Source organism: Vigna angularis, chromosome 5 (genome assembly GCF_016808095.1).
Source record: "Vigna angularis cultivar LongXiaoDou No.4 chromosome 5, ASM1680809v1, whole genome shotgun sequence".
NCBI lineage: Eukaryota > Viridiplantae > Streptophyta > Magnoliopsida > Fabales > Fabaceae > Vigna > Vigna angularis.
Genome location: NC_068974.1, coordinates 27,916,806 through 27,942,258, shown reverse-complemented (window position 1 = coordinate 27,942,258; position 25,453 = coordinate 27,916,806). Strand labels below are relative to the sequence as shown.

The window sequence follows — 25,453 nt, the reverse complement described above, 5'->3', positions numbered from 1 at the left end:
CTCATCTTCCTCTTACTAAACACATTTGTCTCATCTATAGCCCTACTATGCAACCAGGCCAACAGGATAAACCAATCAGTCCACGTCGTTGGCCACCACTGCTCGCACCCAAACCACCATTGGAAACTCCAAACCAAACCACCACTGAAAAATCATTAACTGCAATCATCACCCTCAAAATGAAAAAAATTCCAAAATCTCAAATCAAAACCCTAGTCCCAAATCGCGAGATCAAAACCTATAGAGAACAATCAAGAACAGAACCCAAATTCAACCTTGATTTGAATCGTTAATCTCATCCAAGCCCTTGCTGTTGTGAAGACGCTGGAGGACAAGTTCCTTGCATCGCGAAACGCCGCGCCTGCCCCGGAAGCTTGCGGTGAAGACATTGAAGCATTAGTTGCACAAAGAAAGCGTCACGCCTAAGCCATTGGAAAATGCCTCTCCTTCCCTGCGAAAACAATCCATAATAGAGAAGAAGAAGGGAGCATGCCCTTCTAGCCAATCACGACCCCTAACCAAAAAAGGAGAAGACGAAACCTCCTACCTAGCATAGTTCTTTGCGTGACGACGAGTCTCACCTGAAACGATCAATGCATCGCCTTCGTCCTTCTCATGCCACCAGGATTTGTGATTTCAAGCCAAGACAAAAGAGAAGAAAGAACCTTATGAAACCCATAGGGACACCCTAAGTCTGGGTCGATCTGTTCGAGAACCAAGAAAACAGATAGGGGAGAGAAATTTCTAGTTAGGGTTTCATGATAGTGAATTGGGGTTTAATTAAGGTAAAATAAATTTAATTTTAATAGAGAGTTTAATTAAGGTCAAGAACTTTTAATATTGTCACGTCATTTGGACTCATCTTGCTACGTATTTTAAAATGAATGACTCATCTTGCTACGTATTTTAAAATTGGACAACTCATTGAATATTAGCTAAGGTAGACATTATAAAAGAATGGACCACTATAAACATCTCAGAAAAGAGAGGACCATTTTGAATAAAACTAACCAAGGAATCAAAATAAGTATTAAGTCTAATATTAAATATATAACTTCTTTAACCATTGTCATGGTGTCACAAAACTCACATGAAAGGGGGTTTTCTCCGTGCACCTCCAAGGTTTCTCTGTACACCTTCAAAGCATTCTTTTAATGCCAAAACTACCCTTCAAACAAGAGTAAATTTTCTTTTCTCTATCCTTATAATTACTTCACCTATCCATTTTTACTCTCACACTTCTTTAACCTGACACCGCACCTCCCGGCTCTTCTTTGCTCTCCATCCCGTATGCCACAACTTTGTTGCTGCTCTAACATATTTCTTCATAGCACCAACGTTCGAAGAAACTATTAAAAATAAAACAAGTAAACAAATTATAAAATAAAACAAAATAGAAAAGAAAATAGAAAAGAAAATATTAAATGAATATCGAATTTTTAAATTGTGTAGGAATGTTCACTGAGTTTTGAAATTTAGGAAAAATGATTATCAGATTTAAAAATTTGATAGAAGTGTTCATCAAATTTCGAAATATAGTGAATTCCTTTTCGAAATTTGATAAATATTTTAATCGAATTTCAAAATCAAGTAATTTATTTAACCGACTTTTTAAATTCAGTAAATTCCTTAACATTTTTGAAATTCAATGAGTTTTCTTAACCAGATTTCAAAATCTAATACAACATCATAAAAATATATATAAATTTCAAACAATATAAGAATAAAATTTCAAACCTAACTTATTGAACAAAAATGTTTATTCATAAAAGATTCGAGATAAAAAGATGAAGTTGAACAAATGAAAAAAAAATAGTATTAATCCGAGAAGAGATGGAGCTGAACGAAGCAAATACACCACATGAAAACTACATAAGTAGAGAGACGAGAAAATAAACAAGACACCTGGGATGCATGACTCTACATATAGAGTACAATAAATGTGATTTAGTGAGCAATAATTAGTGCTTACCTAATTTTTTTTTTCATTTTATATATATTTTGACTGAATGAAGGTACAAGAAGAAGCCCCATGAAATAGTCAAAAGAGTATACAGATATCTTCATGATCCATTTATGTACCAATGAGATTACCTATGTTACCTTCACTTCTACTACTTTTTCTGTACCAATGCTAAAGGATACTTTTAGACCTTGGTTACCTACGTGTGTAGTCACATGTCCTTTGAGAAGGATTTTGGTTATTTCCAATATTAACAATGTTAAGCTCCCATTGAGATTTGGATTCATAAGGTGGAGGATTAAAGGTGCTCCCTTGTCCCATGTTCAGATTACTTTTACTTTGTCGTACTTTTATTTCCTCTAGTTGTTTTCTTCTAAATAGGTCAAGAGAATAATAAAAACAAAAGTAATTATAAAAATAAAAAATTATATACATACAGTATTTAGATGCAAGTTCCGACGATAGCTTGAGTTTCGTTAAGATCAATGATAAGTAGGATTGTCGATCTTATTGATCTTGGGTGATATTGGACAACTATCATATATTTATGTGAGGTTTGATATATTATGTAAATTTATATAATATTCATAGTCATGCATTAATTTAATAAGGAGGTGTAAAGAACAAGATTTAAAAACAATATCTCAAATAACGGATGTAACATTGACGAGATTAAATTTCACCCATAAAACCTGTATTATAACATTAAATCCTGTTCATATAAATTGTTCCATCTACCATTGTTACAGTGTTGATAAAAAATAGTTAACTATCGATTCCTAAATAACAAAATTACATAGTCCTAACAAAATTACAACTTTCTAATGGCTATGGTCATTAGTTCTTTCTTAGTATTCCATATAAAGTATGAATCTTGAATAACAAGTATATAATTCTTCCTATAGCACTGAAATAATACAAAACCACGAATTCCTCTAATGGAAGACATTCACAAATACTATCAGTTAAAAAACATCCTTTCATTTCTTTACTTTTGTAATTACTCTATTTGCTATTGTGACAATCTGGAAAAAAGGTGTTAATTACATTACACTAATAATAAAACAGAAAGAAGGATCTTTGTCTCAAATTTAAAACAATTTTTTTCTGTTTCCATTTTTAAAGCAATTAACGCAAAGATACCTGCAAAATATCATTTTCTTCTGCCTTTGTTCAAGTGGTGAAATGAAGTTTATCAGAATCTCAAGTCAAAGAAGTTTAAACAGATAAAAGCGTGAAAAAAAATGGGCCAATGATGTTTTTGTGTAAATGAACTGGACGCCAAAACTCCATTTTGTATCCACAATGGATGAATGATGAGAACCCAGTTTAAACAAAAGAATATTTGCTCATATCTATTGATCCACCTTCGTAGATACTTTTAACAGAAGATAGAGGGGGTTGTTCATCAAGAGATTGTGTTTTATTTACGATAAACAGACATGATATATGATGATTACACACGTTTACTCACAACTGTGTGAAAATGGTTTATTTGTCCCCAGGATCACGATAAGCACTTGTTTCTCCCATAGCCATTGATTCAATAGTTAATCCGTCTCCAGCGTGTAGGTCATCTTCTAAACCAATTGGCATAAAAAAGGACTGCTTGCCTCACTTTCCATGGATCCAGACGTCAAGGTTAAATTGAAGGCTATGGCCTTACCTATTTGACTGATTAAAGAAGGAAACTTTCATTTAAATGGAGAGAAGTTCAAAGCTAGAGCTAAGATTTAACATGCTGACCACTATACAGTAAAACAATAACCAGGACTTGTCTCACCAAGGAAACAAATAAATAGTGACTAAATGAAATCATAAAGCGACTTCATAATGTATTTGACCACTGACAGAATAGTGTTAACATTAAAATTAAATCAATATCATGCAACAATAAAGCATCAGTAGAGGTTAATGCTCTAATTTCCAAAAAAAAGTTCCGAAAAATGAATGAAGAAAATTGAGATCGCTATCATAAGTACTAAAGATTCAATCTAATACATCATCACTTTCAAATTTTCAGTATACACCGACGTACAGTCTATAAGCCAACTTGCCTATTCAAACCACCTAACAATGAGACTGGGGCATGATAATACGTAATTAAACAGAGTAGTAGTGAAACTAAATCATAAAGAAAATCCGTGACGACTCAAATAAGAAAGTTAAGATCAAGAAAAGAATTCCAATCTAGTTTACCTTGCCACTTACCCTATTCCATGTTTCATTTCCATGTGCATATCCTGGATCAACAACAACATATTGAGGTGGAGCATTCTTCAAGAGTGGCACCCTGTCAGGAGTATATTCATCATCACTATCATAATATTGATGTGGTCCTAGTGCTTTGAGTATCATTGCCAATAGTAAAGAGAGTCCCTGCTTGTTAACAGCACAGGCAGCCATCCGTCAATGCATCATTCATTAACCAAATTCCAAATGTAACTCCATCTTCAGATTTTGGAACCAAAAGCAAGTAGAAATATGTAACAAAGTGTAACAAGAAATATGCACTAGCTGATTACGTAGTTTACTGACAGAACAAATGAATTAGAGAGAGTATACACATTGTACCAGTTGGCAGTTGTTTTACATGTTAATTATATACCTAGAATGACAGTTTAGATCTCATCAACAACAGGAGTACTACCTATAAGAATCCCTTAATAATAAAATATGCATTAAAATTATCAGTAGAGGAACCAAAGAGATAAATATAAAAGGGACAATAAACAGGATACAGTTAGAAAGAAATGATGAAAGCTGATATTTTCATTTTCCATCTTTTCATTACAGATTAAAGCTGTTATTGACCGTATGAAAGAGATATGTGTTCAAAAGAAGAAAGTTTCCGCTGTGTAGTGCTTATCATGTTAGTCTTACACACTATGGTTCCCTAAACTTGCTTTGGGAAAGCAATATTTTTTAAAAGAATTCAGTATACTGTAATCATTGGAGACAGTTTTCTCGATATGCTTTATAAGAGAAAGAAGCTACTTAGACAATCTTGAAAACCTGAATACAAAGTTCCCTTTAATTAAAAATCTTGTGTTTAAAACTTGCAATGATCTTGGAAGTGGGAATTCAGTAGGAAACTTTGGCAATAGGTAAATAATATGCTTCAACAATAATTGTATCATAAATTATTACAGCCACAGACAGAGAAGAGAGAGATTTACCTGTACAGAAACAAGAAACAGGCCTACCCATTTGCACATCTCGTAATTTGATCTGATGAAATTCTTGAACTGATCAAAACTCCCAGAGGGGTCCTTTGGGAAGTCCTGACTCCAATTTTCACGTTTAGATGGATCAGATTCAATATGTCACAGGAAGAGAAGACTTTAAAATATAAAAGCATTGAATTAACAAAAACATTATTGAAATTATTTTTTATAGACAACAATACCTTCTCCCAGTCCTGATTCACAAATACATCAACAGTTAATGCAGCCTCCAGCATGAGAAGCAAAACCACAAACACCATATACTGTAAGCAGTCAAGGTTAACATTGCCTTAATGACCACTTAATGAGATGGCTTTGCTATTGAACACAACTAACTGCATAAAACTAAAAGTTTCAGCACTGAAACATAATAGTGGTTGTTTAACAGTCACCAAAAGTGCAACTAAGTGATAATAATTCGGTAGAGGGAATTAATGACTACATTGAACGGTGAACATTCCCTTACGTAAATTATTAAATGATTATACTTATCTTAAATATTGTATTATAACAATAAATAAATAAAATAAAAATAAAATAAAAATAAAAATAAAAAAACTAACATCAGCAATTAAAATTGTATGTCTCAAATTCAGTGAAAAAAATTAAAACTTTCAGCAGTAAAAATTATTTAAATTGTTAGCTAGCTACCTTAAATATAACTTACGTATTTTATTAAATTAAAACATTTTTCCATACTATGCATTTAGCACTTAAAATTAAAAAAATTATAATTTAGATGTAGAGAAATTGCTTCAAAAATACCGTAAGAGTAATTTTATGATGCATTTATATTTTAGTTTATTTTATGATATGCTACAATATATACAATTTTTCACATAAATGTTATTTGTACTCCCATGCTTGCAACCTAAATTTTAAGAAATGCCATATCCATGTGTAGCATCAGAGCCGTATCTGTTACTAAAATAATGGTAGACTAAAAGAAAAGGATACCAAATACAGGCAACAGCCATTAGCAGTTTCTGCAGCTACATGACCTAAACACGTTACTACACAGAACACCGCTCCAAGGCCAAGAAACGTGTAAATGAACCTGATTTCAAAAGAAAAAAAAACATGTCTTCAGAATCTATCCATACAGACCAGAAAATTTAATAATGTAAAGCGGAATTAAACTAGCAGGAAATACTGAGTATATCTATCCATAAAGATCACAAAAATAAGCAATCAGTTTGACAACATCCCCTCCCCCACCTGCAATTCCCACAAAATATATATATATATATATATATATATATATATATATATATATATATATATATATATATATATATATATATATATATATATATATATATATATATATATATATATTCACGTTCAAAAGATTTGTATCACATAAATTTTTTGTACCATCCAGTGCTCCTCACAATGAACAAATCTAAGGTTTTAAAAACTGGTTTGTGTCTAACGTTAAGGTTCTTGAAGTTTCTACAACTACAATAACTTTTCTTCAATATCAAGAATCATAACAAAACTGCTATTGTGACCACAATTTAACACCTTGAATATATTTATATCCTAAGCCAGAACCCCAACCCTGCTCCAAAAGTCCGGGTAATACATAATTGATTTCCCGGTTCTCTTAATTCCATTAAGAGCTTGCAAGTGGACAGAGCACAAAATTCAACAGCTTTATGATGACAAAAACGACTCCCCCAATCAACATTTCTCTCTTCCACAATTAACTCCTTTGGTTTCCTAGAACGTTATCTTTCATTCAACATTTTAGTACAAAAGCAATAAAAACACATTAATATCATAAAATCAAATCATAATTTTTAATATTTTATTTCATTATTAAAAATATTGAAATCCATCTTCACTGGTCAATCGAAATCCAAATTTTCTCATTCATTAATACAAGGATAAATAGAAAAAAAAAATGGAGGAAAAAAATGAATATTTTACCATGGAGGTGGATAATCATCAGAATCGTGACCAAAGGGGAGGTCACCCATCTCCCTCTGCCAAACCCTAATCATCCAAGCGGAGTACAGAATCATGGCTAACCCGGCCATCCCAATCACCGAGTTCACCAGCTTCAATATGGATTGAATGCAGCTTCTCAACACCCTCACCATTTTCTTTGTGATTTCTAATTCGTGGGAAATGGAATAATGTAAGAACAACTTAACCCCCAGAATCCAATGAAAGCAGAATTGAAAATTGAACTAGAGCGCAAAGAAACCCTAGATCGAAATCTAGGGCTCGTACGCTTAACGGATTCGAAGAGAGCAAGGAGGTTATAAGTTTTTCCTTTAGATTACTTTATGGCTATGAGGTTTACAGCCTATTATGACGTCATTATTATAATTTATAATATATATAAATAATTTCTTAAAAAATAGTATACCAGTTGCTGTGGTGTAGTGGTTATCACGTTAGTCTTACACACTAAAGGTCCCCAGTTCGATCCTGGGCAGCAACAATTTAGTTTTACTACTTTTGGTAGAACTTCAAATTAAAAATATATTATATATTTATTTATATTATACACTAATATATACGTACGCGTTGTTGCTGTGGTGTAGTGGTTATCACGTTAGTCTTACACACTAAAGGTCCCCAGTTCGATCCTGGGCAGCAACAATTTTGATTTTTACTATTTTCCTAGAATAATCAAATTAAAAATATTTTAAAACTTATTTCTTTTATACATTATCAGAAAAAACCCAAATAAAAAATAAATGTTATTTGAAACCCTTCAAAATTATTCTGAGCAGTTCCTCTTGTAATCATCGATATTTCTAAAGTTTCTTCTTTAGACATTTGCGCTACCAGTCATTGACAGAGCATGTTCCAATAGGACAGACAGGACAGACAAATACACAGCATAGACATTCATTCTCAGGTTGGAATACACAAGTGAAACCACGAACCCCTCTTTATTGAATTTTTGTCTTTCACAAGTGCTTAAATAAAAATCATCATTACAAATTTTGTTCTTTTAATTAAATCACTTGGAGTGAATTGTAGATGGTACATAAAATGTTTATTCAGTTTTTCCTTTAACTTGAATCAAAGTCCCGGTACATTCTATAAGCATCTCTGTCTGAGGAGTAGTAGCCTTGAATCAAAGTGTCAACTAGGAAACCATATTTCTTGTAAAGATTCACTGCAGGAGTCCTCAAGGGATCCACATGAAGCATTATGCGCGAAACTTTTCTTGTCCTGCATTTCTCAACTGCTGCTTTCAACAGAGTCTCTCCGTGGCCTTGTCCCCTATATTGCTCCTTCACTAATAAACCAAAATGTGTAAACCCATATTGCCAATAACCAAAAGTTGAAGATTCAATCCCAGCAATGTAAACCCATATTGCCAATAAACAGTTTCAACAAAAATAATTACATAATAAATAGTATAAAATAATATTAAAGACATAAAATATCATGATCTTATAGCATTATAACTATACACTATGCTACAGGATTTTAGTAATATTCAAATAACAAAAAGATTTAAATTAAACATATCATATCATACTACTTAGGTTTAAGATTCAGCAATACTCGTTAAAAATAAAGGACTACAATTTGAACCAAAACGAAAATAGCAAAAAGCTCAGGTTGATAATTTTTTATTTCTTAATTAAGAAAGATAAAAAGCTAAATAACATCATATTAAACATTTGTCATTAGGTTATTACAACAAAGCTTTTGGCTATTTTTCTATGGTTTTGACTAATTTTCTTCAAGGTTACGTTTATAGTTCATTACACTAGTTATTCAATTCGGACACTTAAGCCTGATTTTCATAAAACTTTTCACTAGCTGCGGGTGATATACGACACCACGATAGTTTTTTCTTCATAAGTAGTAGAAAAGGCTCAGATTATTTAGTTGGGAAGTTTCATCAAACAAGTTATGGGCATGACTTGAATTCTTGATAACGAAACAAACACTAGCATTGGAAAGACCAAATTTCAGTTTCTGAATGCAACCATCCTTTCATGAGATAGATGTAAGCAAGAAAACGAATGGGGTTGGAACCTGCGAGCTTGGTGATGGAGGCGTACAGGGAAGAAGGCCAAGAATACATGACGTAGCCTGCAAGCTCGCCATCCACGTGAAGATAAAGCAATCCACTGTTCTTCTTTTTCAGTTCATCGTGAAAGAATGAAGCTAGTGATTCGTGTTTTGGAAAGATCTTTCTTTCTAATTTTACTATCTCTTCCACTGTCTTGGCACAGTTTCTACTGAGCTCAAGAATCGCCACATTCGCCATGATTGGTAACTCAAAAAAGAACTCCAGACTTGTAATATTTCATGCTTATGTTAATTTAAGAATTTATTATCTTTATTTAATTTATGTTTATTGATTAATTGTTTAATGAATAAGAGGCTACTATGTAAGTTTTTATTTATAAAGTTTTTATAATTAAAAATAAAATAAATAAAATCATTTTGATCTAGTTGTAAGTATTATTTGAAAATTATTTTGAAGAGTTCATTGAAATATATAAATATATCATAAAATACTTTCATAACTTTATATAATATGTCATATAATAGACTCACATAAGTAAAAATAAGTCCTTAAAACAAACATAGGACCCGTCAAGTAATTTTAATACGTGATTCACTTGAGCTTTTTTTCTCCAAAATTGGTCATTTAATTTTTTCAATATATAAAATAAACTACTTTTTAAGAAAGGGAGAATGATAATAATTGTAAAACCCAACAAAACTGGTATGTTAGAAGTGGTGGTAGTTTAAAAATAATGAGACTCGATTATTTTAATATTAAACGGTTTTATTATAAATAGTTTTGTTATAAACAAGTTTTATTATTTTAAAATGTATCATCTCTTTATAAATCACTTTTCTACAGTTCTCCATATTCTCTCTAAGAGTTCTAACTCTTGAGTCATCTCTTTAACGATTAAAAGGTACCTGATTGACCACGACAATGAGGTCTACGTTTTTACCCAATCAGTTTCTTCAATAGAACAAGTAAGTTTCAACTCTTTTTTCCTCTTTTGTTTCCAAATATGTTTTAGAGGAATCTTGTACGGTTGCATGTGTAATCATGTATCTCCTACACGTTCTTGATTCATCTAGAGTTTTAAGGACTCTGTTCGTTTGCAATCGGCGAAGCGTTCTTAGAGTTAGACAGTGTCTTTAAGAGGTAAGGGAAGCTAGAATTTTCTTTAATTGATGTTTGTGGTATAAATTTGATGTTTATATGTGTATTAAACTGATTTGGTGTCATTTTTGTGTTTGTGCTAGTTTTAACTTATTTAATTGGATGTAATTGAGTATTTAGTGATGAAATGTTGATGTGAGGTATATTGGATGATATTTTGGTTTGGAATTTGTATGTTAACATGTTGCATTACTAATTTGAATGTGTGTTGTAAAGTGTATGGAATAAAGAGTTGAAAATCTAGGAGTTTTGGTAGTGTTGTGAAGGGAAAAGGGGTTTTAGGTAGTGAAATTGTGAGAGAAGGATTGTAAACTGGTTTGAGGCATTTTTGGTATATTATGAGATGTTTTGTGACTTCTCTAAGCATTCAAATGAAGGAAATTTGATGTAAGAGTGTTTGGTGGTTGATAGGTAGAGTTTAGCTTGGTTTAGAACTAGTTTTTGGGGGTTTGGACTAGTGAGAATTTAAATTATAGGTTCTGTGTCTAATGATCATTTTGGAGGGTGTTAGTAAGTCAATTGGGACTTGTTGGAATCCTTAAGTTGTTTAAAAATAAGCTATAACAGAATTCAATTTGGGTTTATAAAGTGAGGTTTTGGTTAATTTTGGATTGAAATCATGTGATCAAACTTTAAAATGAGTTTATGTTGGTTTAAACACATTTGTTTAGGTCCATTTGAGTGTATAATACATTCTAGGAGTGTTAGAAGTTGGGAAAGATGCATAGAATAGGTCATGAGTGGTTGAGGGTGCAAATTCTGTAATTTCAGTGTCGTAGAATTATGCAGTCTCGTTGAGCAAGAGAGTGTCCGCTAAGCAAGCAAAACACTTCTAGCTGAGTGAAAGTCTCGCTGAGCGAGAGGTGAGCGAGAAGAACCCATTGTTTTTGTTTTCGCACAACGAGTTTGGTGCACTGAGTGACTAGTCAGAACTTGTTTTGATTATTTCTTTCTTTGTTTTATGATAACGTTGAGCTATGATTTGATTTTTAGAATGGTGTAGAAGTATCTATGATATTATATGATTATGTGGAAAATATGAATTGAAATACATAATGTTTTATTCTTGAGGTTATGTATGTATTGAAAGTATGGTTGATGGACATAATTCCATGATCCTCATGGAGAGGTTACATGGTCATACTTTGTGTTGTTGTTGTATGAATGTATGGAGGTTTAAACTGGTGGTCTGTTTTGAAACTCTAATGATCATCCATTCTCAAGTAGAGAGGAATGAGTCATGTGGTGAAAGTAGCGGGAGGTTCTTGTCTGTAGACTTTGATAATGGCTCTAGGCAACTGAAATGGACTAACCTTGTGTGGTGCTTGGGGTGGGCCAACTGTTTACCATACAAGTGCGCAAACTACCAAGAGTTCGACATTCATACCTAATTCAGATGAGTCTTGTCTAGGTTATTACATGTATAAGATGTTTGGTTTGTTATTATACTGAATTGAGTTTATGTTTGAATTAGTGTATATATATATATATGTATGTATGTATGTATGTATGTATGTATATGTATATATATGTATGTATGTATGTATATATATATATATGTATGTATATGTATGTATGTATGTATGTATATGTATGTATGTATATGTATGTATGTATATGTATGTATGTATATGTATGTATGCATGTATATGTATGTATGTATGTATATGTATGTATGTATATATATGTATGTATATATATATATATATATATATATATGTATATATATATATATATGTATATATATATATATATATATATATATATATATATATATATATATATATATATATATGTATATATATATATATATATATGTATATATATATATATATATATACAAAATATTTTTGTTTATCTAGTTTGTCCTTGCTTTTGTGTTTGTCTGTCTGTGTGTTGTCTTTTTTGCAATGATCACCTTAGACAGTGTTAGCTTAGAGAGAACATCTTTCAAGGGATTTAACTTTTGGTTGAGAGAGAAAAGCAACAACATAGATAATCTTTGGCCCGTCAAGGATAGGATTTCTTATCCTAAAAACCTCAAGTTCTTTGTAAATTCTTATCTATGTATGTCTTATTTTAATAGTTTTATATTATTAAATTGGGAGGTTAGAATAATAAAGCATAAACTTATACATAAGAAACAATATCAATGTGCTACTTTTAACAAATAAATATAAATGTATTTTAATTTTAATATGTTTAAATAATTAATTTAGTATTATAAATATTGACATGCAATTTTATTATAAATATTTTAATTTTGTTAATTTTATTTAAATTTTTTTAATAATCATCTTTATTAATTATCAAATGTTTTTTTAAGATAAAATAATATTAATATATAATTAATTTTAAAAAAGTTAATTTATAAATTATAATAAAATAGGATACTATCCCATTAATTATTAAATGAATTCTTTGAGAATTTGCCATAATATATATATTTTTTTATTGTTTGATTTAGGAGGGTTGGGTTAAGGATGCAGTGGGAATTTAAATACTTTTAAATAGATGCTATATTTTACTTTTAATATTATGGAGGTAGGAATGAGTACTTAGTTCTAAATACTAGTTAATTTAACACAAAGAATGTGTTTATTTCTAAATACAATTTTAAATAAGTATTATTGTTTATATATTTTTTATTATAACTAATAAAAGGTTTAAAGAATAATTCTGATGTATTATTTCAAAGAGTAGAGTACCATATATATACATTTAAGGATCCTATAATCCTTCATCTATTAAAGGAATGACAGGTGCACAAATCTGCACAAATTATAATAATATCTAAATTATAACTAACACAATATTTGATTGCCTAATATCCTTTAATAGAATATTTGGCATATCTTAACATCCCCACTCAAGTTGGTGCATGGATATCACACATTCCCAACTTGAATAGAGACTCATTAAACAATCTTCTTGATACTCCTTTGGTGAGAACATCAGCCAACTGCAATTCTGATCTTACAAAAGGAAATGAAATTATTCCAGCTTCAAGCTTCTCTTTGATGAAATGTCTATCAATTTCCACATGCTTTGTTCTATCATGTTGCACAGGATTGTGAGCAATTGCTATAGCCGAAGTATTGTCACAGTACAAACTCATAGCTTCATTTTGTGTAAAGTCCAAATCTGATAGCACATTTTTAATTCACAAAAGTTCACATACACCTAGTGTCATCCTCTGAATTCTGCTTCAGCACTAGATCTTGCTACTACAGGTTGTTTTTTACTCCTCCAAGTTACAAGATTCCCTCCTACAAAAGTAAAGTATCCAGAGGTAGATCTTCTATCATCTTTTGAACCTGCCCAATCTGCATCAATGTACCCTTCTACCTTTAAGTTTTCATGATTTGAGAACAAAATTCCTTTTCCAGGAGCGGACTTCAAATATCTCAAAATCCTTTCAACAACATCCATATGAAGCTTCCGTGGGTCATGCATAAATTGACTAACAACATTCACTGCATAGGTGATATCTGGACGTGTATGGCACAAATAAATTAATTTTCCTACTAGTCTTTGGTATCTTCCTCTGTCTATGCTTGCTGAATTTGAGCATTGAAAGAGTTTATGATTTTGTTCAATTGGTGTATCAGCTAGTTTACTCCCAAGCAGCCCAGTTTTCGATAGTAAATCAATAGTATATTTTCTTTGGCATAGAAAAATACCATGTTTTGATCTAGCTACTTCAATGCCTAAAAAATATTTAAGATTTCCAAGTTGTTTCATCTCAAATTCAGATGCAAGGTATTGTTGTAAACTAGAAATCTCATCTTGGTCATTTCCTGTAAAAATCATGTCATCTACATATATAATCAAAGCTGTATTTTTTCCTTTTCCTCTCTTAAAAAATAAGGTGTGATCAGAGTTACTTGTTCTATAGCCAAAAGCCTTCATAGACTTGGTAAACCTTCCAAACCATGCTCTTGGGGATTGTTTTAATCCATATAGAGCCTTCTTTAATTTGCAAACCTTCATTCCAATTGAATCAGTCATGCCTGGTGGAGAATCCATATAAATTTCTTCTGAAATTTCTCTGTGTAGGAAAGCGTTTTTCACATCAAATTGTAGAAGAGGCCAATCTTGGTTTGCAGCTAGCGAAAAAAGTATTCTCATAGTATTGAGTTTGGCTACTGGTGCGAACATCTCTTTGTAATCTACACCATAAGATTGAGTGTAACCTTTAGCCACAAGTCGTGCTTTATACCTCTCAATAGTTCCATCAGCTTTATGCTTAATTGTAAAGACCCATTTGCAGCCCACAATTCCCTTTTGGTAAGGACACAAGATCCCAAGTGTTGTTTTTTTCTAAAGCTGCCATCTCCTCAACCATTGCTTCAGTCCATCTAGGATCTGCCAAAGCTTCCTGTACATTATTAGGAATAGAAATTGAAGATAATTGAGATACAAATGATGCATATGACTGAGATAACTTGTGAGATGACACATATTTACTAATGGGATATTTAACTTTGGCTTGGAGGTCTGGTTCATATTTAACTGGAGGTTGACCATAGTTAGAACGAGGTGGAAGAATATATTGAACAGTAGTAGACTCAGTGTTTGGTGTGCTGGTGGTCTCACGCAGACAAGAATCAATTCCATGATCAATTTCATTAGTATTATCAGAGATAGGATCCGAAGGTACCTCTGAAGAGTCAAGTTGAACTTGTGGAGAAGATTGAGCCAATTGGTTATGATCAGAAGACACTGTATTATCCAGAAAAGAAGGGTCCATATTTAGGATTGGCTCACTTCCTGCAGAATGATCCTCACACAATAATTTATCTTCACAATCAAACATACCAACATCATGATTATGCACTTCACTTTCATTGCCTCCCTGAAGTGGAGAATCAACATAAAAAAATTCATGCTCATTAAAAGTCACATCCATAGAAATATAAAATTTCCTTGATGGTGGATGGTAAGCACAATAACCTTTTTGAGTTGATCCATACCCAACAAAAACACATTTGATCGCTCGTTCTTCAAGCTTTGTACGTTGATGTGGGTGTAAGTGAACATATATAACACATCCAAAAATATGAGGTGGTAAATAAACTATGGGAGGAAGGATACAATGATCAGACAACACATCAAAAGACCTTCGAAAGTTAAGCACACTAAAAGGAGTTCGATTAATTAAATAAACGGCAGAGCTCACAGCCTCACCCCATAAATATATGTCTATTTTTCCGCTCAGCCACTTCATTTTGTTGTGGTGAATAAGGACATGTAGTTTGATGCAAGATGCCTTTAGAGTTCATGAACTCTATTAATTCAGTCTTAAAATATTCTCCTCCATTGTCTTATCGAATGACCTTAATAGATGTGTTAAATTGTGTAACAATCAAATGATAGAAGGAACGAACCACATCACACACATCACTTTTATATTTAAGCAAATATACCCAGGTTACCCGAGTACAATCATCAACAAAACTGATAAACTATTTTTTTCCATTATGTCTTGATTACGGGGCAGGGCCCCAAACATCTGTGTGAATTAATGAAAAAGGAAAATTAGTTTTGTTATTGCTTAAAGGAAACACAACACGATGATTTTTTGCCAAAACACAAGTTTCACAAAAAAAAAATCAGAAATATTGCATTTATGAAATAGTGATGGAAATAGTTTTTTTAAATAACCAAAAGAGGGATGTCCCAACCGTTTATGCCACAACCAAATTTCTTTTTTGTTTTTATCTTGTATGTGATCGTTCGCAAGACAAGTCAATCCTTTTTTATGGTTTGATTGTGAGACATTTTCAAGATAATACAGTCATTCATTCTCTCTACCACTAACAATCTTCTCCTTGGAATGGATGTTCTGAAAAAGACAATGGGTTGGGTAAAATAAGGCAACACAAGAATGTGATTTGGTTAACTTGCTGACGGAGATAAGATTACAGTTTAATGTAGGAACAAATAAAACATCAGGAATCGATAAGGAGGGTGAGAGGGATATAATACCTATACCTTCAATAGGAGATGAGACCTCATTGGCATTAATAATAACAGTTTTAGAACAATTAGAGGAAAAATTAGTAAATATATGAGGATCACAAGTCATATGATCAGTAGCACCCGAATCAATTATCCAATCACTATCATTAGTAACAACAGAAAGATTAAGGGCAGAGTTAGATATACCTGACTTGGTCACAAATCCGGCAGCAGTAGAAATATAACTCTTGGAAGCAGTGGAAGTTTCAGAATCATGTTTCTCCGATTGATTGTCAGCAGCGGAAGTTCCAGAATCATGTTTCTCCGATTGATTGTCATCGGAAGAAGCCATTAGAAATATTCAATGAAAAAGACACTAATTCCTATATCGTAGAGGATATCAGTGTTGGCTCTTGATACCATAATAAAAGGTTTAAAGAATAATTCTGATGTATTATTTCAAAGAGTAGAGTACCATATATATACATTTAAGGATCCTATAATCCTTCATCTATTAAAGGAATGACAAGTGCACAAATCTGCACAAATTATAATAATATCTAAATTATAACTAACACAATATTTTATTGCCTAATATCCTTTAATAGAATATTTGGCATATCTTAACAATAACTAATTATCATTTATATATTTACATGTTACATAATGTATAATTATATAACTGTAATTATATTTAAAATTATTACATTATTTCTATTATTTGAAACCTGAAATTCACGACAGAGGCTTATATTTAGATTACAATCATTTAACTAATTTATTTGCAACAAATATATAATTATAATTATAAATTATCATGTAAATATTAATGAAGTAAATAATTTTGAACCTATTCAAAATCATATATAATCAGACTAATATATATAAGATAACAATTAAGAATATAACTATTTTTGTTTTTTATTGTTAAAAAATGGTACTAAATAATAATAAAATTAAAAGATAAATATGATTTTGGTCTTTGAAGTATTACGTAAAATTGAAAATAGTTCTTGATCGAAACTGTGATACTCTTTGGTCCTTCATTGATTTTAGTTTTTATTTTGCACAGTTTTAAAGTTTACTTTACTTGACAATTGAAGTTCCAATTTACCATTAGTTAACATGTGTGCTTGGTGATATATCTTGTTTCCTTTGCTGTTGTTAGTCTTTTGTGTTGGTAAAATAAGTTGTAATTAGTCTTTGATTTAGAAGTTTGAGTTATTAACTGCCCTAGTGTTGTTAGTTTGAGTTGATAGTATTCCTTGTGTTATGAAGAATGAATTAGGTTTGCGTTATTAGTCTTTGACTATGTGTTATGATGAATAAATGAAATATATCTTTATAAATGAGTAAGAAAGAGAAGGGAGTCATAAAGATAATTAAGTTATAAAGAATATAATATTTTCTTTATGATGTTGCTCTCAATACAAGCAAAGAAGTCATTTTTCATACATGCATTAAATGTTTTAGATGTTGGTGATCATTTAGTCAAATTGTGTGTTTAAAACATATTGGCCCATGTTAGCTCGTCAGGTAAAGACATCGTTTAGTTCTGTTTAGCGAAAATTGTGTTCAAATGCTTTAATTTTTTACTAGATACTATGACGATTAGACACTCTGTTAGAAGTCCTATAATGTTTAACACTTTTATGTATATGTTAGATGCTCTTGTGATATCAAACATTCTCATATCATTTAGTCATCTTTAAAGGTAGCATTTAACATATTTAAATGATATCCTAGATGATTCTTTTCTTTAGCCACTTTGTTTGTCCAACACTTTTTAGATATAAAATCTTAATCTTTAGTATTTTGATAACTGTATACTTAGACATTTCCTTTTGCTAAATGTTGTTTGTTAAACACTGTCTATTAGACTATATATTGGAAAACGTTGTTGTTGTGAAACGTTATAATTGCGTATTACGTTCAAACACTTATTTTGTTCAACATTTTTCTTTACTAAACACATCCTTTAGACGCTTCACTCAATAAACAATATTTCGTTAAGTATTGTATGTTAAACTTCAAAGCCTAAGTTACTACACAGTCTAGTCTCACTAGACGATCTTATCTTAACATATTTGACACTTCTTAAGCTAAGAGACTGATATATTAAAACATTTATGAAGTTTGCTAAGTGTGTAAGAGCTCGAGAAAAGTCAAATTGCTCAATTAAAACCCAAAGAGGATGTTCACATTTTTTATACATCAACAAGTGCTAATGGGAGCCACTTGGATAATGGCCTTTGACTTAACTGGCATTCGACGAAATTTCAGTACCACTAGACCCCACCAAAGTTAGTGAGTTGACTGACTTGTGGGCGTTGGGTGCCACTAACTTGATTGTCGATGGATAGATTTTGGATGGTTTAATCTCAGTGAGTTCCAGTGACAATGTTGTTGGGTGAGACGTTTGGTAGTTGGGTGAGTGGGCCTTCAAGCACTACTCATTGAGAAAATGGATACTTTTGTTGGACGAGACTAACAAAGTTCAACCACTTCCATGTTCATTGTTCTGGTGTGGTTGATGAAATCTTATAAGTTGTTAAGGTGACTATTTGTGTTTGAAATTTGTACGAGGATAGTTGATACTGATCTAAGGAGGATTAAGTTTGAGTTTTCTTAGTGAATGCATTGATATAAGGATTTAATATTGTAAGTTATCCAAGCTCTAATTATTATCCAATCTCATGTAAAGAAGGGTGAGGTATGTCATGAGAAGAATACAAGGTCTTAGTCTAAGGGTTTTATCTTGACCAAAGATGATAATAGACTAACCTTGTATATGGTAAGATAAAACTCATTGATAATGACTCTACAGAGTAGTAGAGGCCACCACAAATGTAAAACTTGTCAAAGTTTGATATTAGTATATGAATCGGGATAATTTAGTCTTGTTTAACTCTTTATTTGATTTTCTTGTTTGTATGAATGACTTGTATGAAATATTAACTTTATTACTATTATATGAAAATCTCTTTTCCTTATTAGCTTACTCTTATGTGTATTTTGTCTTGTGTTGTTTGTCTTCTTTTTAAAATGATCACTTCCATCAGTGTAAATAGATGAGAATGTAACTATTGATCCAGCTCAGAATGAGGGAGATGTTATAGTTTAGTTTTTAGGTTTGACTAGTTTGTATTGTACCTTTTTGAAAGACTCTAAGTTTTATGTAATTTAGTTGTTGTTTCTTATGTGGTATAGAATCTTGGTATAAATTATGTTTTTATGGTTATATATATGGATAATTATAATAGCATTTCTCAATAAGTTCGATTATATGTTCTTTAATTATTGATCCTCTCATACTTATTTTAGTAGTTTTATGTTAAAATTAGATGTTACAATTACTTTTTAATTTAATTAATTATAATAAAAAAATTATTTGTAATAAATAAAATGATAAAATTTATTTATTTTATATCTCAAATTTTTAATAATTATGATAAAAATTAATTTTTTGTGTTATCTTAATAAAAAATGAAAATGCATGCACCTAGGAACGTATTTTTCCTGTAGGTTATACTAAAACTAATTGATACATATATTTTAACATTGACTGAATGGTAAAAATCTTTATTTATACATGGTAAAGAAATTCAAATAAACCATCTTTATTTTCAAAACAAGAATAACTCTACAAGGAAATTACAAAGTAAAAATAATGATTAAAATACTATTTAAAGTTCTAAAAAGTTGTGTATTATCCAAGTTAGGATAAAAATAAAGTATACCTATATATAGATTATTATTAAAACAATAATAATAAATTTCAAAATATTAAAAATTTAAGCATATATCTAAATGTATTTACAAAATCATAGTTAACTATAGTCTTAACTAATTAATGCTATATCTAGATCAATGTCTTATCTAATCAAATCTAATTTTATTAGATACAGTAATAAATATTTGGCGCAAATTCATGACCTTCAATATGACCTATGAAATACTATTATGTAGAATAAAGAATGAGTAAAAATTAAGGATTGAATTCAAGAGTCAAATGTTGTTGGTTCTGGGGTGTCCATATGCTTATGCGAAATTTGTTAGTAATGATTTGGGCACACCCTTTCACTGCTTTCATCCTCCAAACACGATTTATAGCCAACTATGTTCACCGAAACTGCGGTTGAGATGCACTCCCTTCCAACGCCACAGTTTTAAGAGCTTTTGCAAAAGGGAAGAAGAAGAAGAAGAAATCACACCCTTTTCTCAGGTATGAAATGCCATGCTGAATCTTTCTCAGGTTACAGACCCTCTAATTCTGATGTTATCAAGAACAGAATAGTATTGTTCTTTTTGTTATTCCAAATTCCAGGGATTCTCAGCCTTGCAAGAGGAAGACAGTCCATGGGAGAGTGGAAATGTGTGGAGCAATCTTGCACTCTATTTATTCACTCTGCACATCCCTTTCAGTTTTGGAGGCTTATCCGTTGTGGCCTTATTCAACGGACAACCTGTTATTGACCCACAAACTGAGGTCACTTTTGTTATTTGTTCATTTATTTCTCAAAATCATTTGATTAAACCCCGATGTCATCCAAATCTTAGGATCTTATTTTGTCTATGTTCTAAAGATTTTATGTTATTTAATTAGTCTCTTTAAGAAATTAACGTGTCAGCACAATATTACTCCAAATTTTATCACCAAATTGGTAATTCAAATGTACGTTACCATGATCTTACTAAGGAATAAGGCGCTAACACCAAATAAATGAATGAGAGGAACTGACTGATGACCAAAATACAGAGAAGATGATTTAGGGTGTGCTTGGAATTTTTTTTGAAGCATTGTAAATGGAAAATTACACTTTCAAAGGAGTAAATCTAGGAGGAAGCAGGGAGGTGGATTGGCGTGAAGTTCAATTGAGTTGATTTCCGCATAACCATTTACTCTAACTAGTATTGTTGTTTTAATAGGGTATAGATCAACAGTACTTGTTTTTTAGTTCTGCAAGATTTAATTGGAAGTTGTTGTTTTAAGGTTTGTACTTTGCTGTCTTCTTGTGCTTGGGGATAGCTTTCTTTATAAGGCAGTGAGTACGTTAGAAGTTTAAGGCAGTGCAATGAGTATCAATGGGATTTGTGTTTCTATGTGACATACTATAAATGGTCCTTCATCTTTAGATTTAGTTCAATGTCTGAATTTACATCTGCCAGAGTTTAGGTTCATTGATTCACAGTGTTATGTCTTTAGAGCAGACATTTTAACAATATCTTTTCCCTCGCTGATGCAGGCCTTATCTCTTCTCACCATTCAGATTCTCGAGCTTAGTGGGACTCTAGTTTTGTTGAAGTACACAGCTAAGCCACAATACAAGTTTACAAATTTCTTCAAAAAGAACAACTCATGGAGCTACAGGAACTGGTTTTTGTCATCAGCTCTGGGATTTGGGTTTCTTGCTCTTCTGATTTTCTTAACATCTCTACTTGCTGACTATTTATATGGCTCCAAGGTTGGTGATTACATTTTTTCCCAGTTATATCATTTCATCTGTGTAGAAAAAAAAATACAAACTATATGCCCAGCACTGTCATAGTTCTTGCATTGTGTTTGCTGCTTACATAGGTACTGAAACAATATAAACTATATGTCTAGCACATTCTTTCAAATCCCATATTGTTCAATACCGATACTGCTGTAGGTAGTGAACCAGAAACTGGTATCATTATGTTTTTGCCTTTCACACCAGAAATATCTTTTTTTACAAGCATCAACATTAGTAAATAGGTATAATTAATAAACCTTGACTCAAAAGATTGTGCTTGCTAATCATGGAAAATACCCCACATTTTCAAGTTGTTCCAGGCACTCCTATTACTGAACCATGTAGTAAATATGTAATGGCAAAAAAGGGCTTTGGGATATAAAAAACTTGCTTACATGGAAGCAGGTGCGAAGCAACGGGATAAAGCCAGAGGCTGTGTGGAATATAAAGTAAAATTGGGAAAACGAAATATGTAAGCAGTTGTTTAATGGGGATATGAGATGTATGTTATAGGTCTTTGGAATGATATTTGGTGTATTTTCTTTTTCTTTCTTGACTTTTGAGGAACTCTTAATATGTACCTCTGTTGTAATTTGGTAATATCCAAATTATCTTAAACAAATCCAAGTTCCAATCAACTAGCATTTTTAAAAAAAATGAAAAGCACTCGGTTGTAAGAGAAAACAAAGAACTACATTTTTGGAAGACTAAAGGGGAACTTAAAGGAATAAGAGAGTAAAGGCAAATTTGGAAATAGATGGTAAGAAACAATTGTTGTGTTTGGCTTCTGACTTAGAAAAGTTAGATAATTGCATAAGGCTCTAAAACTGCTAAATGGCTGAAAAATGCGTGTTATAATTGTAATTCAATACTTTAGAGAAGTTGCTGCACACCCTGTTAAAGCTAACTAATGTGAACTGTTATGCACTGCCTACGTTGTATAACAATCTTAGTGATTGATTAAATTGTGGAACATATCCAGCACTCATACTACTACTTAACTTTGTGAGCTGTTGAAATGTGTCATTATCATATTCTCCTGATGCTTATTATTAAAAGCATTATTATTTCAAACCATGGAACTATCATTTTGTCCATTCCCTCCTACCAGACCTCATGATTCTGTACGTAGTTATTCTAAATTTTGCAAATTTTTTGAAATGGGTTGAAAGTTATGAAATGGTGGTGTTTTCCCCTAACTTTAATTATACCATATGCATGCAGCCTGTGAGCAACCCCATTCAGAAGGAAATGCTCCTAAGTAGTGGAATCTCAAGAGTGTCTTGTGTGCTTGCTTATTGCATTGTCATTCCCCTTTTGGAAGAAGTTGTTTATAGGGGATTTCTTTTGACATCACTTTCATCCACCATGGAATGGCCACAAGCTGTTGCCATAAGCTCAGTTATATTCAGTGCCATTCACTTATCTGGTGAGAACTTCCTTCAATTGTTCATCATTGGGTGTTTACTTGGATGCTCCTATTCTTGGACTGGGAATTTGTATTCCTCCATTGTTATACATTCCTTGTACAATGCTTTCACCCTAGTAGTATCTTATTTCTATTAAATTGTATTTACAAATATGATTGAGCAAACTTGTTATCTTTTTGTTCGAGTGATATTCCATTCCCTTCGTTCTACTTTTTTGAATGTAATGGTTCTCGCTAAACGAAGGTTTGTCTTTATAACTTTTTTTCATCATCACAAACTGTATTAATATTCTAACTTGTTTATTAAAATAACATTGTGTGTTTATTTTAAAATTTAAAGCTTTCAACACATTTTTATTTTAAAAAAAGATAACTTTATCTTTTAAAGAGTTATATTTAAATTACCTTTATCTGCAATTCCTAAAAGCTTACGACTATTAAATATAAAGACCATATTCTATAAAATATAATATATTAATTGTGCTATTTTTAATACTTGATGAAACTTTTAAGTTAAAAGAGTGGAATGGTAAGAGTAATATCCCGTGCTGCAGCTAGATGTCACCCATTAACCATAATAACATTTAAGCTAAAAGTTATATATGAAAAAATGTGAAAGTGAAGGGTCTACAAAATGCTTTATTTCTTGGGAGTCTATTATTCTACTAACATTTAATGAAATTGAATGAGTTTATATTTTATACACTGACCACTTTCTGAGGAGCCTTAACCTCAAAGGAAGAAACTATTAAATTTGTGTTTAAGACGTTTCAAATCGAAAATTTCAAACAGGCTATTAGTCTATTTACCTCCCATACTTCTTCACCATTATTTCTCTTCAAATATTAAATAATAATATCATAAGCCTGTTTAGATAAAACACTTATATTTTGTTTAAAATTTTAGTATTAAACTACATTAGCCTAATTAAGCAAGTTGATTATACTAATTTAAAGATGTTTGTTTAATGTTTTTTAATTTGTAAAACTAAAATAAAAAAACCCTTGCTAAAAGAAAATAATTTACTTAATTATGCTTTTCTAATTTTATGAAACAAGAATGCTTTTGTTTTGGTTCTTGTAAATTTTTCTCTCCCTTTAATTTATCATTCTTATATTAAATTAGTATTTTATTTATTTTGGTTTTCATGAAATATGTTTTTAGTTTTAATCTTTTCAAAATCTGAAATTAGTAATTTTATTTATAAATGCTATCTATAGACGGGTAATTAACATAATTTTTGCCCTAATTAATTCTTTTAGAGATATCACATATTTATCTTATACTATGACTCAATAAGATGTTATCATTTGATGATTTTACTCAATTTATCGTTAGTATGTGATTGGTTAATCTTTCATTAAATATATGAAGAATTGGTATGTATTACATAATTATAAACATTAAAGATAAATTTCAATTTTTTAAAATAAATTATTATAAATTATTTTATAAGGATAAAATAAAAAATTACTAATATTATATGAACTAAAATATATTTAAACTGAAATAACCCACAAGTAGATTTTATTTATAGTGCAATTGTGACCACTTATGTTTCCCAAATCACTTCCTTTTTAAATGAAAATAATTAAGGTGGTATTTTTCTATATTCCCAAATCACTCACATCAATGGAGTATTTTAATTTATCAAATAAGATTTTTGTTTCTATTCTTTTTATCATTTTTCTCTTTATGGAAACATAGTTATTCGTCCTAAGAGGTTATGTCTCACTCATCATAATTTTGATGTTTTTGTCCCCCACATGCCAAATTGTGTACTGGTTCAGAAGTGTTTTTTTGTCACTTTTTTTTTTCTCTTATTAAAATTTAAGTATTTAAATTTAACCATGAATATACAATCACTTCAGCCATCCCAATTATAATGAGAAATTTATTGGAAAGAAACTTGCATTTGTCAAAGTAGAAATGTTAACCACTTAAGTAATTACTCGTTAACTATTGATTTGGATACATGAACGCTCTCGGTTTTTCTAATACCAACATTTATGGGTTTTCATAATAATTTTCCTCAAGTTGGGTGACGATTTAATGTTAAAGAATTGATTATAAATTATTTAATAGATTCTAAACCAAAATAATTATTAAATAGAAAATTATACTAAATTTTCATATTAAATTCTTTTATATGAAAATGTTCATCCACAAATCACGTCATTTTAAAATTACTTTTATTCA

General features: G+C 31.0%; 3 protein-coding genes and 2 non-coding genes across 7 annotated transcripts; 3 read left to right on the top strand and 2 right to left on the bottom strand.

Moving 5' to 3' along the window:
- Nucleotides 1-3,291: 3,291 nt before the first annotated feature.
- Nucleotides 3,292-7,481, bottom strand: LOC108338944 (tetraspanin-19). Of its 2 annotated transcripts, none has more exons than XM_017576027.2 (6): nt 7,126-7,481; nt 6,148-6,247; nt 5,373-5,453; nt 5,143-5,247; nt 4,175-4,342; nt 3,292-3,637 (listed from the first exon to the last, which is right to left on the bottom strand). In XM_017576027.2, exons 1-6 carry the CDS (start codon nt 7,296-7,298, stop codon nt 3,626-3,628), a joined length of 639 nt encoding a protein of 212 aa, XP_017431516.1. In that variant the 5' UTR covers nt 7,299-7,481; the 3' UTR covers nt 3,292-3,625. The 2 variants fall into 2 exon arrangements, with proteins under 2 accessions (XP_017431516.1, XP_017431515.1); XM_017576026.2 differs by having other exon boundaries at nt 4,163-4,342; nt 7,126-7,469.
- A 91-nt stretch (nt 7,482-7,572) lies between these two features.
- Nucleotides 7,573-7,645, top strand: TRNAV-UAC (transfer RNA valine (anticodon UAC)). Its single transcript has one exon. It is a non-coding gene; the product is annotated as a tRNA-Val (tRNA).
- An 88-nt stretch (nt 7,646-7,733) lies between these two features.
- TRNAV-UAC (transfer RNA valine (anticodon UAC)) lies at nt 7,734-7,806 on the top strand. The gene has a single exon. It is a non-coding gene; the product is annotated as a tRNA-Val (tRNA).
- Nucleotides 7,807-8,031: 225 nt separating this feature from the next.
- On the bottom strand, nt 8,032-9,468 carry LOC108340092 (uncharacterized). Its single transcript, XM_017577318.2, has 2 exons — nt 9,208-9,468; nt 8,032-8,455 (listed from the first exon to the last, which is right to left on the bottom strand). Exons 1-2 carry the CDS (start codon nt 9,440-9,442, stop codon nt 8,226-8,228), a joined length of 465 nt encoding a protein of 154 aa, XP_017432807.1. The 5' UTR covers nt 9,443-9,468; the 3' UTR covers nt 8,032-8,225.
- A 10,846-nt stretch (nt 9,469-20,314) lies between these two features.
- On the top strand, nt 20,315-23,493 carry LOC108339899 (uncharacterized). Of its 2 annotated transcripts, XM_017577124.2 has the most exons (4): nt 20,315-20,552; nt 20,655-20,816; nt 21,574-21,792; nt 23,050-23,493. In XM_017577124.2, exons 1-4 carry the CDS (start codon nt 20,340-20,342, stop codon nt 23,389-23,391), a joined length of 936 nt encoding a protein of 311 aa, XP_017432613.1. In that variant the 5' UTR covers nt 20,315-20,339; the 3' UTR covers nt 23,392-23,493. The 2 variants fall into 2 exon arrangements, with proteins under 2 accessions (XP_017432613.1, XP_017432614.1); XM_017577125.2 differs by lacking the exon at nt 20,655-20,816.
- Nucleotides 23,494-25,453: the final 1,960 nt, after the last annotated feature.

Bases quoted from the DNA above. Each gene is read 5' to 3' on its own strand.
- LOC108338944 (XM_017576026.2), bottom strand. From the start codon at position 7,298: ATGGTGAGGGTGTTGAGAAGCTGCATTCAATCCATATTGAAGCTGGTG. The intron at 6,248-7,125 runs GTAAAATATTCA...TTTTGAAATCAG, and splicing joins GATGATTATCCACCTCCATG to GTTCATTTACACGTTTCTTG. The intron at 4,343-5,142 runs GTAAATCTCTCT...GTTAACAAGCAG, and splicing joins TGTTTCTTGTTTCTGTACAG to GGACTCTCTTTACTATTGGC.
- LOC108340092 (XM_017577318.2), bottom strand. From the start codon at position 9,442: ATGGCGAATGTGGCGATTCTTGAGCTCAGTAGAAACTGTGCCAAGACA. The intron at 8,456-9,207 runs GTTCCAACCCCA...TTGGTTTATTAG, and splicing joins CTCCATCACCAAGCTCGCAG to TGAAGGAGCAATATAGGGGA.
- LOC108339899 (XM_017577124.2), top strand. From the start codon at position 20,340: ATGTTGTTGGTTCTGGGGTGTCCATATGCTTATGCGAAATTTGTTAGT. The intron at 20,817-21,573 runs GTCACTTTTGTT...TCGCTGATGCAG, and splicing joins TTATTGACCCACAAACTGAG to GCCTTATCTCTTCTCACCAT. The intron at 21,793-23,049 runs GTTGGTGATTAC...ATATGCATGCAG, and splicing joins ACTATTTATATGGCTCCAAG to CCTGTGAGCAACCCCATTCA.